The 16380-nt window shown below is 54.4% G+C and overlaps 1 protein-coding gene across 1 annotated transcript in view; it reads right to left on the bottom strand.

Annotated features, from left to right (window-relative positions):
• The window catches only part of LOC131278853 (disks large homolog 5-like), a 199539-nt gene that overhangs the window by 71091 nt on the left and 112068 nt on the right, over positions 1 to 16380 (bottom strand). The window contains 2 exon segments of the mRNA XM_058299452.2: positions 5105 to 5173; positions 7336 to 7599. Of these exon segments, the coding sequence (XP_058155435.1) occupies positions 5105 to 5147 (43 nt within the window). The 5' untranslated portion in view covers positions 5148 to 5173; positions 7336 to 7599.

Raw genomic sequence — 16380 nt, 5'->3', positions numbered from 1 at the left:
ATCCTGGTGCAGCTCTTCTTTTGGATTCAAATGTAAAACTGTCACCTGTCCCTCATTTAAACCCTTCCTCTTCCTAAATCAGGAACCCACTCAAGAAGGCAGATTTTAATTTTCCTTGGAATGTCCATGACAGGATTCAGAAGGTAGGGGCTTGGACTGCAGAGGCCTGAAAAGGGGTGCTGGAAGCCGGCACAGGCCCTGGACTGTGGACCAGGGGCGGAGGAGCAGAGGCCCTGTGCCCATCACTGGACCTCTCCTCTGGCCACCCTGCAATGCAGCTCCCCACCGATGCCAAGGCCCAGGCTTGGGCTCTCTGTCCTCGGTCCCCTGGTCACCACTCTCCAGCCTCCTTGGTCTTACTGACAGCTGGGCAGGTCCCAACTTTGCTTCAGAACCCTATGGGCCTGTGGTGCCAGGAACTGGGGAGAACACTGGCACAGGCGCTCAGGCTGGTGCAGGGGAAGCTTCTGGGCCTCCGCCAGGCACTGGCTATCAGGGAGAAGCAAAACAGCCCCACAACTGGCCATCAGAGGCACCACGGAGCTGAGCCAACCCACCCTCACCTGCAGCCGGGAGAGCCAGCACCACCCGAGGCCTAGGGCCGATTCCTGCAGCAAGGTCAGCTCCACTCGGAGAACTTCCAGGACCTCCCTTGGACCTACTGAGCCCGAAACCCTGGGGCACAGCCTGGTGGTGGGGGCGGGGCGGGGGGGCTGGCAAGCCCTCCAGGGAGTCTGGCTTCTGATGCCCGCTAAATTTTGGAACCGCGTCTGCAGCCAGGGTGCATTTAACAGCCAGTGTGGGCTTTGCTTTCCCTTGTTTTACCAGCTGTCCAGTAGCCACACCTGAAGGAAACCCCAGGGACAAAATGCAGGGCTATCCTCCGACCCCCCAACTACAGAAATGGAAGGGGGCTTCCTCCTTTGCCAGTACACAACTCTAGCTCAGCTTCCTCCTGGGACTCAGAAAAACAGGGGCCAAGACGAAGGAGGTGACAATTCCAACACAGCAGCTGCAGCTGTGCCTAGCTCCCAGTGCTCCTTCCAGACACAGTACTTGTTCTAGAATCCTTGCTTCAGGGTCTGCTTCTGCAGCAGTGGCCTATTGCTTCCCCATCACTCCCTCGTCTAGAGCACCATCCCTGAAAGGCCCAACTCAAGTGCCAGCTCCTCCACAAAGGTCTCTGATTCAGAACTAACAACTCCACCCCCTGGGCTATTTCCTTCTGTTTTACACAGGGCAGAATGGCCACTTATCTCTCTGCCTCCCTGGCTGGATGTGAAGAATAGGGACCATGCTAAGGAATGAAGAAAAAGCAGGCTTTCCAGAAGGGGGAAGGAAGGGCAAGAGGGCACAAAGAGCCAGAGAGCAGCCCCTGCCCCCTGACGATTTATCGCTACCTTCCCCTACCAACCAGAAGCCACACTTTCAAGGAATCTCCACAGGGACACGAGGGCAATCCTCTGCTCCTTCTCTTGCCAACCAGCCAGGAGATCTCTGTTTAATAAAACATCTCTCCCATTACCTCCATTTGCATGGAATTTAAGGCGTGCTTTACAAATGCTGCCCAAGAATGTCTCTTCTTAAAACCTCCCCGGTCATCAAAGAAGAGAAATGAAAGGCAACTCAGAAAATTAGGTCAGGATGAATAGGGAGAAAGAAATACCAATTGCCTGAAACGAGCGTGCATTCCCTGGGCAGACTGCACCAGCTACCCACACGGCAGGGTTGGAGCCAGGCTACAATAATGGGCCAGATGGCATGGGAGAAGCCATGTGCTGAGCGGAAGAATGTCTGAAAAGACCTCAGCAGGGAGACACTGCAATCTCCCAGGCTGTTAGCAAAGGTGTGAGGAGTCGGTAGTGGAGTCCACGTGGAGAAGCGAAGCAGGAGAGAGTACCTGATGACCTAACGCCAAGCAGGTGGACTTACCAGGTGTGAGTTATGGGGGGAAACGCTACACCCCAGGCTCCCCCTACCAATACTCTCCTGTGCCGAGTATAACCTGCCAGACTTTTCCCAAATGTTCTTTTGAGAGAGATGAAAGTGGGAAAGTAGAGGTGGTCTTATTTTAGAAACTTGCTCCTGCCTTTATTTGCACAGAGACCAAGCACATGGAAACAACCAGGCTCCATCTAAATGCTCCATGCCCTCCTGCCAAGGGCGGTGGCGAGCTCCCAAAGGCTGGCAAGGGAAGAGCTGTCTCCTCTCACCGAGGTGGGCTGAGCCAGGAGGAATTCCCCAGGAGGTGCTAGAGCCCATCACCCATCCTGCCCCAAGCCCACCGCCAGCATCCGGGGCCTTGCCAGGGCTGGGTGAGGCCAGAGTGAGCCTCGGCATCACGTGGAGGGCTCCGAGAGCAGCCCCGGCCAGGCCCCACCCTGAGTTTCCAACCCAGCAGGTGTGGGGTGAAGCTGAAGAGCTGGTTTTCTCACGAGCACCTGCATGGTCCAGGGGCCACACTCTGTGAGCCACCGGCTTGGGCACAGTGGGAAGAGAGGCATATCTGTGCAACGGGCCTTCTGGGGAAGGAGACCCAAGAGGACACAGCCGTCTTCTTCCTAGGGACCGTCTGTGCTGGGGAAGGTAGTCTATGTCCCTGCTAAGACAGTCGCCACTAGCCACAGGTGGATACTGAACACTGGAAATGTGGCTGGGAGAAGTGATTTCATTTTAATCAATTTAAATTTGAATAGCCACGTCTTTCAGCTCTGAACAGGATGCTGGAGCTGCTGCCACAGACACCCTGCCATCAGCGTGATGCTCCCACGAAGAAGAGAGCACAGCCAAGAGGGCCACGTGCCGCAGCGGGCCGACCTCGGGGCTGCACCTCTCTCGTTTAGGACGTGCGTGTGTCCCTGTTGCAGCCACGGGCCTCCTGGCCAATACAGCCGAGAGCGCCTTTAAGGCAGCCTGTGGAAAGATGTTGCTGCACACCCAGAGGACAAGGGCAATGGAAAAGAGAAGGGCGAGGAAACCAAAACGTGGCTCCCTGGGAACCTAGGAGTGTTTGTTCTGGCTGGAAGGGGTGACGAGTGCTTTCTGCGTTAAAGGCCTGGGCACAGGTGGGGAAGCTGCCCCTGCTCCAGAGGGTCCATCAGAGGGTTGCACCCTGCCTGCCTGTGGCCGGTGGCATCGCTGACCCCTCCACCCCAGGCGTGGAGCCGGCATCACACGGGATAACACCGGCCAGCGGACTGCCCACACGAGGCCTCTCCCAGGGCATGCAAAGGGCCAGCCACACAGAAAACATCTTCCCACCCATGCCTCAAATTCCCCCGTTAATAATAATTGCTACGGGTTAAGCAATTCCTCTGTCTGGAAGCCTTTTTTAAATTTCAAAGGCTCCTAGGAAAGGTAATACTTTAAACCTTAAATGTCGAGGGGAATGAATTTGTCAGATCATTGTTACTCATTCCCAAGGGAGAAATGAGGCACCATAAATTCACAGGTTTTTTTGTTTATTATTATTATTATTGAAAAAATGAAAATGCTCTAATGATGATTGAAGTGATGAGTGCACAACTATGTGATTATACTAAATACTGCTGATGGTACACTTTGGATAAACTGTATGCTTTATTAATATATATCAATAAAATTGATTAGGTTAAAAAAAAAAAAACCACAGGGAGCCGAGCAGAGGTGAGGCAAGAGGGGTGCATTGAGGGTTTACCCAGTTCAATTTTCTAGAAGCCCCCACCTTACCCTCTGTTGACCCTGATGCCCCACCCCCATGCCCTTCCTCAAGGGGCAGTCCCATGTTCAAAATGCCAACCACCCCACATTCACTCGATGAGTCTAAAGACGTCCAAAGCAGGCAGAGCAACAAAAACGAGCATGCCACGGCCGAGAACAGGCCCCTGGCTGCTCAACAGGATGAGAGCACCCTGTTTGTCCTCTCTTCCCCTCACCACAATGGCCCCACTTACTGTAATCACTAATTAACCATCTCCCCCATGCACCCCAAGATCTATGTGTGCAATGAGGGACCAGTCCTTCCCATTCCCCACCAAACTCCAGAGCCTACTCTGGCTCACGGGAGGTCTTCAGTAAATAGGGGTCAGATTCACCTATGAAAGCTCTGCCTATGGCTAATTCTGGAATCTCAGGCATGAGGCTTCCCTGCCCTGGATGTCAACTTCCACCTCTGTCGATATAGGGAGGAAAGAAATAATTGGACCAGATGACCTCTGCAAGCCCTTCTGGCTCCACAACTCCAGCACTCACCACTGAGGCAGCACCCAGCAGACTGGAGCCACAGAACCCACACTGGAGGTGCTAGAGGATGTCACCCAGGGACCCGATTGCAGAGGTGGTGAAAGACGAGAAAAGAGACACTGCCTTTCTGCCGGTGTGTCGGTAGTGATGCGAGAGCACGGCCGACCTCACCTTAGGGGTCTCTGAAACCCAGGATCAGAAAGACACATCCAGTTCAGCACGGATGGCTGTCCCTGGCCCCAAGGTCACATGCTGTCCAGGAGGCTGTTACTGCTTACAGTGGAGTCTCAAAAGGCAAACAGTCTCACGGATAGTGGTTGCCGAGGGGAACAGGCTCCCTGAGAGCATCGACATCCTGATGGGGTGGGGGGGAGGTAATGGCAACACATGTACCTCCCCCTGCACCCCCCTCCTTTCTAACACCTGAACCAGAGTCCTGCCCTTCTCCATGATATGGCAGGGACAGATGCAGGACATTATATATCCTGCCATAACCACTGGGAGGACTGGGAGTGTGTGAACTGCAATGTAAACTGAAGTCCATGCGGTGTAGCAGGGCTCCAAAATGTAATCACCAAGTGCAGAGAAGGTGCCGTGCTAATGGGAGAGGTTCTGATGTGGGAGTAGTGGGGGGGGGTGGGTAATATGGGAACCTCTTACATTTTTTAATTTAACATTTTGTGTGATCTATGTATCTTTAAAAAAGAAAAGATTTAAAAAAAAAAGAGGACTAAGTGCTGATGGGAGGAAGAGAATGGAAATGATGGGAGAGGATAGCCCTGAGGGATGTGACAAGTGAGGGCCAGAATCCAGCCCAGGAGCCGGGGGCTCTAGCCCACACCCAGACCCCACCCACCTGGCCACCTCCCGGCGGGGTACTCACCCACACTGCTGAGGGAGCTGCTGCTCTCAGAGTCTGAAGGCATGATGGACAGGACGCTGTAGGTGGAGCCTGGGGGCAGAAGGAAGACAGATGGTTACCAACCCCGGAGTTGCTGCTCACCTCACCCAGACAGCTGCCAGACCAACTGGGCCTCAGTCAACACCGGGCCATAATGACTAACGCCGGGACTAGAACTCAGGAACCAAGAGCCAGGCAGGGGGAAGTGGGTGTGGCTCAAGAGGCTGGGTGCCCGCCTACCACATGGGAAGTCCCGGGTTCAGTTCCCAGTGCCTCCTAAAGAAGACACAGAGCAGACAACAAGTGCAAACGATGGGGTTGGGGGGAGGGGAGAAATACATAAGTAAAATAAATCTTAAAAGAAAATAAAAATAAAGAGCTGGGCAGAGAAAGGGCAGTCCACCTAGCCCTCCACTGCACCTCTCTGCAACATTCTGGCTCAGGGGAGCAGCTCAAGGGGCAGAGTGGCAACTGGGAGTCACTGCACTGGCTTCCTGCTGGGACATCTGGGGAAAGGCTTAGCCAGGGTACAACAGGCCCCAGGGATTTCCTATGGATTGTTATCAACGTGATTCTGGCAGAGGCAGCAGGGCATCAATTAAGCATCAACCGAACTATTTGTTCTGCTATGTCCTAGCTGTCCTTAATAATTTAGTCAGTGTCTTCTTCCTGATTAAACATTACTCATAAACTTATGAGCAATTGCACCATCACCAAAGCCAGGGAGTAACACAGGCTTTCCTTTTTCCTTTTTTTAAGTCTTGGTTGACAATGTTAACTCCTGATCTTTGGACACAATTAATTTGAATTCAGATATTTTCAAAGCCAGGATGTTGTCCTCCTGGCATCTGGGGGAAAAACAAACCTTGGATCTGGAATCCCCATTTCTGAACCCACAACTCAAGTCTACCTAAAGAAGCTAAGTCAGGCCCAGCAAGTCACTTCAGTTTTCTGGGACTCTAATTATTAATGATTTTAGAAACAAATGGTGTGCTTTGCTTATCAAGACTACAAATGAGGGAAGCAGATTTCGCTCAACTGATAGAGCGTCCGCCTACCATATGGGAGGTCCAGGGTTCAAACCCAGGGCCTCTTGACCTGTGTGGTGAGCTGGACCGTGCACAGTGCTGATGTGCACAAGGAGTGCCATGCCATAGGGGAGCCCCACACACAAGGAGTGCGCCCTTCAAGGAAAGTCACCCCACATGAGAAAAGCGCAGCCTGCCCAGAACTGGTGCCACGCACACAGAGAGCTGATGCAACAAGATGACACAACAAAAAGAGACACAGAAGAACACACAGTGAATGGACACAGAGAGCAGATTGGGGGGGAGGGGGAGAGAAATAAATAAAAATAAATCTTAAAAAAAAAAGACTGCCAGTGACAGAATATTAAGAGGGAGGGAAAATCAACTCCAATTCTTAACTGGGAGTTGGGGGTGGAGCACAACATGCAGAGATTATGGATCAAATAAAATAGGCTGATGAGAGGAATGCAGTGTTTTATACTTGGAATCAAAAGAACTATGCAGTGAAGAGTTGTGCACCATGGCACTGGGAGGGCAAGCCAGAGGTGGCTTTTTGCAGTGGAGTCTTTGAACAAGCCTTAGGGCCTTGGTAACAAAAAGCTGCCAAGAAGGAGTAAGTTCTTGGGCTCAGGAACAGAAACGTGGAGGCCAGATTTAAGGGATTCTCTTCCACCTCCACTCTGGACTAGCCACCCTACACCTGGACATTCTCAGAAGGGGAGGAAGATGCTGAGGAGATGGGGCAGAAATAGCCAGGGGGACTCAAAGACTTGTACAGGGGGCAGGAGACCCCAAGGGGGGGATGGAAAGACCATGCATGTAAGCCGAGTGGGAGGGGGCATCTGAACATAAAGGTGTGCAGGTGAGTGGGCACGTGTGCCCATCAGAAAAAGAGATGAAAGGGGAGGGAAAAAGAGAAAGCAAGGGAAAAGAAGGATTTGGCAATGTGGAGAACAAGGACAGTGGCCAGGAATGACGGGCAGCCTCTTTAGCACACTTTCTGGGTTGAAGCTCTGAAGAACCTGAGGGTGTTTAGACTGGATGGAAGGGAACAGGGAGGTGTTCTAATCCAAACAGGACTGTCCGAAGTGATTAAATGCGTCCTATATGGCCTTCGGCAACAGAACTGGGAACAGAGGTTGATGCTGGAGGAAGCTGCAGCTCTCCACAAGCTAGGACACGCACCCACACACTTGCTGCTCCAGGGGCCTCCAGTTTCTTGGGGTGAAATCCCCTCGGGCGCCCGTGTTCGCAGCAGGCCCGGCGCTCACTGGGCTTGTGGTTATCACCAGGATGTGTCCAGCTCCAAAGGGAGATGGACCCAGAAAACCCTGATCCATCCCGAACTTCTACGATCTCACTGAAAACTGAATGAGGGGAGCCGACGTGGCTCAAGCAGCCGAGCACCTGCTTCCACATGGGCGGTCCCGGGTTCGCTTCCAGTGTCTCCTAAAAACAGCAAACAAACGAAAAACCAACTCAGGGGATGGGATGTGGCTCGGTGGCTGAGCACTCTCTTCCCACAGACGAGGTCCTGGGTTCAGTCCCTAGCCCCAGGACCTCAAAAAACAAAACAAAACCATATTCAAGGCTCAGCCTCCCATATTTAAAGTCAACCCACCCGCTACAGCTTTCCTGCCCATTCACACCTCCACATTTTGGTCTCAGCAAAACAATGCGCAACATGATGTTTTCCAAAATCTCTCTCTTCCCATTCCATAAATATTAATTGTTGCTTACAGATCTGTGAAACCAAGTCAAATTTCACGTTAGGCAAATCCACTGGTATCTTTCAAGATCAAGAACCCAACACAAGGTCTATCTCCTAAACTCAATCGCCATTTTTAAATTTTTATTTCTTAAGCGGTACTGGGGATTGAACCTTGGAACTCCTGCATGGGAAGCAGGCACTCAACCACTGAGCCACATCTGCTCCCCATTTTTTTCTTTTAATGGGAGTAAGGGGGGAGGCTAGCTGGGTGGCTTTTTTTTTTTTTTTCGGTAAAACGCCTCCTAAGAAAAGCCGGCACAGATGGGCGCAAACATTCTGCTCGGAGGCCTCTGCTACGCCCAATCCTCCTTGCGACGCTGCGGCCTGCTCTCCACTCATTTTCAAGGTTGGCATCAACGGCGCCCCACCTTCCACTCAGGTGCCCCCCTGTTCACCCCCCCATGGTGCATTTCCACTGTTAATTAATGTGGCAGGCGCCACCTCCCTTGGTGGGGGGAGTCCCCCGGCCAACCCCGACACGTTCTGTCCCTCTGCCCGGTCCCCCAGTCCTGACCCGGGGCAGGGTGACATCTTTCTCTGCATCTCTGGGCATCACCTCCCCCCCCCCAAGTCAGCTGCCAGGGCTCCTAGGAGCCAGGGACGGGGGGCAGGAGCAATTGTAATTGGAAAGAGCCCAGATTTTACAATGTTCCCAGCGCCTCGGACATCATGGGGGAGGGGGAGCCTGAAGACGCTGTTGTCTTGGTCACGCCTTGTCTCTGCCCCTATTGTTGTCTTAAAAGCCTGTGTGGTCAGGGCTGTCAGGAACAGGCAAAGATAGACCCTCCTGGAGTCACACCGCGTCCTTCCAGGCTGGTGTCCCGGAAATTTCACAATCAAATCCGGAGGCCGATGCGAGTCCCGTCCACCCCCACACTTCCCTGCCCAGTGGCCCTCAGGGTCTGCCACTGCCCAGTCCAAGCTCCACCCCAACCCACCCTGTAACCTGAGGCAGCTCCAGACGTGGGCCACAGGGAAAACGGGACATGATGAGCACTCCCCAGTGCACGGAGAGGCCCGGGCTACCCAGGGAGCAGAAGCAGCCCCCTCCCGTCCCCCATGCCCCCCACAGAGCCCGGACGGGTTCAGGAGGCTCAGAGGCTCCTGCAGCGCCCCAAGCCCAAGCCTGTGCAGAAGTCCCCAGGGGACCCAGAGAAATCAGTCGGATGAGAGCGATCTGGAAGCATTTCCAGAAAAGGAAAGGCTGAGGCCACGCTTCAGTGGGTCAGAGTGATAGATCTGCAGGTGTGCCATCAGAGGAATTATCCCAGGACCTCGTCAAAGGACAGTTTCCCACTCCAATGGGGGTGGGGCCTGAGGGTCTGCACTTCTAACAGGCTCCCAGGAGATGTGGTCTGGACAGGGGCCCTCGCACTTGGGGGAGACGGGCAGATGGGGTGCCAGTGCGAATGGTGGCAGAGCCCTGGGGGGAGCCCGGCTGGGTCCGGGGACCCCTGGGACGACAGGCCTGGCCCCTGGGCAGCGTCTGCATCCTTCCCAAGGTCTGCATCCTTCCCAAGGCCGGGCCTGGCCTCTGTGAATTCTGTTTACTCTGTGACTCAGGCCCTCGGGTCACAGGGACCACTTCAAAAGCACTTCCAGTAAAATCATCGGAGCGAAAAAAGAGAATGCCCCAGCCCTAGGGCCCGAGCCTGCAGGGCCCAAGAGAGTTGGGGGCACCCTCTATGCAGCCCTTCATTCACCTGGAGCTTGCAAAGGTGGGGGGGGACGGACGACACACCACGACGACCACGACACACTCTTCTTCCACCCGGCAATGAAGCCCTTCACCCGGGACTCGTCCGCCTCAGCCTTGAACACCAGGCGGAGCTCTCCCCGTTCTGCCTTCCCCAGCCTTCCAAGGACAGGCTCACTGGCCGCGGGACCCCGCCCAGTCCGTCCCCCTCCCCAGCACCTCGGGACAGGGGAAGCGGTGCTCCCGGGGGCTCTGGGGTCCCTGAAGGCAGAGCAGGGGGTGCTGCCCGCGCACTACCAGGCCCCCCCTGTGCCCACCTCCAGGTGACACCCTGAGGGACCCACCACCCCACACTCATGGGTGTCAGTCAGGATCCCGACACACGCCCTGAGCCCTGCGAGGCACCGGGCTAGGTTTCAGTAGAAGACAAGCCCGGGGCCAAGAGCCTTGGGGGCTACTCGCCTGCTGTGAGACTCTGTGGAAATACCTGCCCCTCTCTGGGTCTGTAAACCGAGGCAGCACACTGCCGTGATGAGAACATGGATGCCAGAGCCAGCCTGCCTGAGGTCACCTCTCTACTCTGCCACTTACCAGCTGTGTGCCCTTAGGTAAGTGACTTAGCCTCTCTGTGCCCTCCGTTTGCTTATCTGTAAAATGGGATCATAGCAGGACTTATCTCATGGAGATGTTGTGAGGTCATCTGAGTTAATAAATAAAAAGTGCCTGACACAGCACCTGGCATGGACAGCAGTCCCAGGGTATGCTCCTGTTTTTATCTTCAAAGGAGACCACTAAGTGCCAGGACTGAGCTGAGCACGTCACATGCACTGTCTCATTTAATTCCCCTAACAATCCTGTGGTTATCATTATCATCATTTTACAAAGGGGGAAACTAAGGGTTAGAAAAACGGAGCCACTTGCTTAATAAGGGTCATGGTACAGCTAATAAGGGGACAACAAGGAAACAAAGCCAGGCAATCTGGCCCCAGTGCCTGTGCTCTTAGCCCCTGTATACAGTACTTCTGCCTGGCTCTAGAAATGCAAATGCAGTCAGGGAGGACTTCCTGGAGGAAGGGGTCTGGAGTGAGTTGTCCCTGGGGGCTGGTGGACTTGGATAAGTACAAGAGAATCCAGATCAGCTTGAAGCCAGACAAGCAGCAGAACCTACACCCTGTGCAAGTGAGAAGCCTCCAGGCCCAGGGCTGCCCAGAATAGATGCTCCAGGGGCGGGGGTCCTTGTTGCCTCCCCACCCTCCTCCCCCCTCTAAGGCATTCTGAGCTGAGCAAGAAACGAGACTGAAAAGGGGAGGGGGGTCAGCCCTCACTGGAGAATCACTCAACTCCGAGCTGCAGAGATAAGGCGGTGGGAGGGGGAGTTGTCGGCTCATCACCCGGTGCGAGCCCCCTTTCTGCTTCCGAGGTCCCCGAGGTGCTGGGAGGGCGCCTTCAGCTGCTAAGAAGCCTCCCTGCAGGCCTGTGCCCAGGGCCCTGCAGCTCCCCTGGGGGCCTCAGACTCCCGCACTGTAACAGCTCAGTCTAAGGCTGCGGGCCTCGAGACCCAGACTTGAAGGCTGCCAGCCCCCAGCATTCAGGAGAGGTGACCGAGGGACAGGGGACCGAGGGACGGGGGCCGAGGCCCAGCGAGCGGCTGCACTGCACATGCACGTGCCCACCTTGCGGGGAGGGGGGACGCTGTTCTCCTGACATGCCCCGAAGAAGTGGGTGACAGAGGACCACGGCTACCTCTGGGTCAGACACAGATTCACCTGCGGTCACCCCTCGGGCTGAAGTGTGGTTTGCTGGCCTGGCGAGGGGAGCGGCCGCGGTAGGCCTAATTCCACTGGCCCATAATAGGGTGGTTGGTCGGGCCCACCGCCACCTCTGAAGGAAGCTTGGCATGGGCACAGAGTGCCCTCGGGTCTCCCCTTCTCGGCAGCCATGCTTCCGTGGCCTCCCCTCCTCCCGGATGGTGCCACACGATGCCTGTGGGGCGGCACCCTTCTTCTTCTTTCTCCCTGCGCAGGCGCAGGGTGGAAAATTCCAGTCTGCCCTTTTCCCTTCCCCTGACAGCAGCAACAGCCAGGCGTGGGCGGGAAACTCAAGTCTGCCCTCCACCCAAGCAACAGCAGCCACCAATCCCTAAACCCTGCCCCTTCCCCCAGCAACAGCGACAGCCAATCCCTAACCACCACCCCTCCCCCATCCAGTACCGCCCACTGACCTTTCGACGGCAACCAATCAGAACAGGGCGTGGCTCCGACCAATCAGCCTTCCCCAGCCCCTATAAAACTGTTGCCTCTCCCTCAGTAAAGTGGACTTGCGTGTTTACCTTGTCTCCGCGGTAGTTCTTCTGCCGTGCGCCCTCCAGTCCTGAGAGCCCCCGACAAGGGCCTGGCCTCCCTTGTCCCCAGTTCATCGCTTGCTTCTCCGGGCGACCCCTTCATTGCCTGCTTCTCGGGGCGACCCCTTCGTCGCCGGCTTCGCTGGGTGACCCCGTCAGCCGAACCGCGCAACCCCTGTGAGACCGATCCCTCGTCTGCTGCCAGACCGACCCCTCGTCCCAAGCAGGACCGACCCTCATCCAGAGCTGGACCGACCCCTCGTCCGCAGCCAGACCCCACCTCTACCGACCGAGCAAGCTGTCGCATTCACCCAAATGGGCACCCTTCAAAGTATCAGGTTCATAAGTTAAAGACCTAAAATTGGTTTTCCCCAGCTGAGATGCAGCTGCAGTGTCCTTGACAAAGTTTTAAAACAAGAATAATCAGGGAGAAGACATGGTTCAACCGATTGGGCACCTCCCTCCCAAAAGGGAGGTCCTGGGTTCATTTCCTGGTGCCTCCTACAAAGAACATGAGCACACAACGAACAGACACAGAGAGCAGACACAGAAAGCAGACACAGAGAGCAGACAGTGACGTACAAACCACTGGGGGTAGGGGACAGGTAGAGAAATAAATAAATAAAATAAATCTTTAAAGAAAAAATAATCAAACTGCTAATGTACCAGAGTAACGATGCTCATTTCCCCCTTTTCGAGTCATTGTAAGGACAGGAGTCTGTCTTTCAAGGGTGAATGGGAGTATCCATTTCCCAGGTAACTGGGAGCGTGCACGGAAAATCTGTAGGGGGCAGCACAACCAGGAAGCACGCCTGCTGGGCTCCAAGTTCACAGTTTAAACCCTTCTCCCAGAACCCTGGGGACCACCTATAAAGTAACAGGCTGAACGAGCAGATTCTAAGAAACTCTCAGCTGTCAGTTTTGCCCCCTTACCTGCTCAGAAGGCAAAGATAAGAAAACAGAGGGAAAGCAAAGCATACACAGCATAAGTAATCATTCGACACTATTAAAATAAAGGCCTTCTCTCACTAACCTTTGTTTCTTTTTTTCCCTGGCATATGAAGAAGGAAAGATGGAAGTCTTGAATTTTGGAAGAAAAAAAATAGCAGTCAGGAAGCTTGCTTTCCCTCGTCAGCTAAGCAAAGGTTCCTGGAGGTTTTTGGAAAGGCCTATGTCTGATGAAAGTCACCTTCCTTTGTTCCTCTCCTTTTTAGAGCCTCGGGATGGAGGCAGGAGAGGGAGAAGGGAACTGGCAGGGGGGAGATGGGGAGGTTGCCAAGACCTTCAATTGGCCCCAGGGCCTGAGGTGAGAACACCTCTCCATCCTGCCTCTCCATCACCGAACACAAGTCCTGCTTCCTGCTGTCATCTGGCCAGCCAGTGAGACAGTGTGCCACCCAGGAGGCCCAGCAGGAGGGCCCTCAGCAGGGTCTGGGGAGCTGGGCTGCAGCACACACCCCGGAGGGTGGAGGATGGACTGGGACCAGCTCCAGGAGCCCCCACCACCATGCAAGGATCATCAGGGCACACGGTCACGATCAACGGACGCGGCCCAGCCTGACCTGCACCCCAGAGGTGGGCGCAGAGGTGCCGGCAGCAGCGTCTGCAGCAGCAGCAGCAAGCTCCCCTCTGCCCTGCCTGCTCCACACAGCGAGTGTCCCCGGCACGAGGACACAACCGAGAGGGCGCAGGGAGCCTGAGCAGCCACTGCCTCTGTCCTGGAATAAACCTCTGAGAGCACGAGAGGACACGACGGGCAGGAAGCAGCTCCTGGAAAGGCGCAGCACCAGCTCCCTCCAGCTCCAGTGCCCCAGCAGTGCTCCATGTCCCCTTCTCAGCAAGACACAGAAGAGGCAGCTGCCTCCCTCGCACACTGCACCACCCTGCGTCCCCCACAGAGTGCACCAACCACCTCGGGCACAGGCACAGGCTCCGGGGCCAGACGGCCCAGCTCAAACTTGCCACCTTCCAGCTGTGCGACTGGGGTAAGGTGCTTCAGCATTCTGGCCGTTTCCTCATCTGTACAAAAGGAAGGAGAGCGGTGGGCTCTGGGGACTCAGTTATGCCTCAACAAGGAGAGACAGGCAGAGCCTTAGATTGGGCACGAGGCAAGAGGGCCATAAAGCCTGCCTCTCCCCGGTAACCTGGCTCTCCTGGCCACCTAGGTATGGCAGGGCACGGCCTCGCCTCTGCAGTGTAGACTGTGGGCTGCTACTAGCTAGTCTTGGCAGATGACCACCAGCCTTCCCTGGAAGATGGGGCAGCTTTATGGCTCAAGCTGCTTGCACCCCTGAGGTGCCTCCTATTACCCCACCCCCAGGACCTGATGGCTCTCCTACAAATGGGTGTCCCCCCCACTACACACCAGCCTCTCGACATCTGAATGCAGCCCTGTGCCTCTGCTTTCTTCTCCTTTAGGGAAAGGGGGCCCCTGCACCCCTGCCACCATTCTGCCGGCCATTACCAATTCCCAGCCATCCCCCTTCTCCCCTCTTGAGCTCCCAATTCCACCATTCCATCAGAACAAACACGGGTGCCCGCCATGAGCTTGGCATCGTACCAGGCCCTGCATCTGCTTTCTCACCCAGTCCTCACAGCCATGTGCACGTGGCCTCAGGCAAGGAGCCGGAGGCACCAGAAGAAGTGCCCGTGCTCTGGACAGGACACTGCCCCCAGGACTCAGATGCCCCCGAGTATGCACCAAATGCTCACTGAACACCGTTCCAGGTACTCGGGATGCAGCAAAGAACAAGATGGACAAAGTCTCCGCCCTCATGGAGCTCACATTGGTGGGAGGCGGGTGGTCAGCAAAGTAAACCAATCAACAAATATAGACTGTATCAGGTGATAAGTGCTATGGAGAAAAATGCAACAGGGTGCCTGCTGTAGGGAGGAGAGGTGGCTGTTTTGTCCAAGGGTCAGGGAAGCTGCTCTAAGAAAGTCACATTTAAGCAGAGACCTTAGGAAAATGCAGAGTGGGAAGCAGATGTGGCTAAAGTGATTGGGTTCCGTCTATGAAACAGAAGGTCCAGGGTTCGAGTCCCAGGTCCTCCCGGTGAAGGTGAGCTGGCCTGAGTGGAGTTCTGGCCCATGTGGAGGGCTGGTGCAGCAAGATGACACAACAAAAAGAGACACAGAGAAGAGACAGTAAGAGACGCACAGACCAGGGAGCTGAGGTGGTACAAGAGACAGAGCACCTCTCTCTCACTGCAGAAGGTCCCTGGATCGGTTCCCAGTGCCATCTAAAGAGAAGACAAGCAGACACAGAAGAACACACAGCGAATGGACACAGAAAGCAAACGCAAGCACAAAACAATGAAAGGGGGGCGGGGTATAGAAATAAATAAATAAATCTTAAGGGGAAAAAAGAAAATGCAGAATGCTGGAGGAATGTCCTTTCAGGCAGAGGGAAAGCAAGTGCAAAGTCTGGGGCAAGACTGTGCTTGATGAGTTCCAGAAACAGCAAGGAGGCCGGTAGATCTGGGTGGAGTGCAGAAGTGAGAGGGGCAGCAGAAGCTGGCTCCTGCAGGGCCTGTCCACCCCAGGGAGGATATTGGGTTTTATCCCAAATGAGATGGGAAACCTTGGGAAGGTCCTGAGTGGAAGACAGACACAGTCTGCCTTACATTACCTTAAGATCACCAGACACTGTGCTGAACACCGTCCACAGGTAGGGCATGTGGAAACCAGTTAGGGAGCAACTGCAGCATCCAGGAGAGCGACACTGGTGCTCAGACCAGGCTGGCAGGAGTGAGCTGGAGCAAAGTGGCTGGTGGGCAGGGATATTCTGGATGGGGAATAAATGGGGAAACCTGTCAGAGAACAGGCAGGAGGGGCAAAAACAAGGAGCTAGCGTGTGGCCAGGCTGCGTCTGAGATGTCTACAGACTCACGAGCAGAGACACGAGGGAGGCCCTGGGATGGACCAGTCTGAAGTTCAGGGGTGAGGTGAGCATCAGAGAAATAAGCTGGGAATTATGTCAGAATACGCTTAGTATATGAAAGTGATTAAAATGGGGAATTTAGGTTGTGTGTATGTTAACAGAGCAAATAAATAAATAAATAAAAGAACTGTATAGCACAAAGAGTGAACCGTAATGTAAACCATGGACTATAATTAACAGTAGCATTGTAATAATATTGTTTTACCAGTTGTAACAAAGGCACCACACTCATGCAAAATATTAATGAGAGGGACAGGCATGATTATATGGAAACTTGGAACTTTGTGCATGATTCTTCTGTAAACCTATAACTGCTTTAATTGAAAAAAAAAAAAAGAAAGAAAAAGGCAACAAGAGTTGATGGGATCACCTAAGGGAGGAATGAGGATAAGGAGGATAGAGGAGAGGTCCAAGGACCAAAGCCTCAACATTTGAGGGTGGGGGATAAGAGGAACCAACAAAGATGACAGAGGAGGAGT

Source organism: Dasypus novemcinctus, chromosome 6 (assembly GCF_030445035.2).
Source record: "Dasypus novemcinctus isolate mDasNov1 chromosome 6, mDasNov1.1.hap2, whole genome shotgun sequence".
Lineage (NCBI taxonomy): Eukaryota > Metazoa > Chordata > Mammalia > Cingulata > Dasypodidae > Dasypus > Dasypus novemcinctus.
The sequence above is the reverse complement of the archived record's forward strand: the minus strand, read 5'-3'. Positions and strand labels throughout refer to the sequence as shown.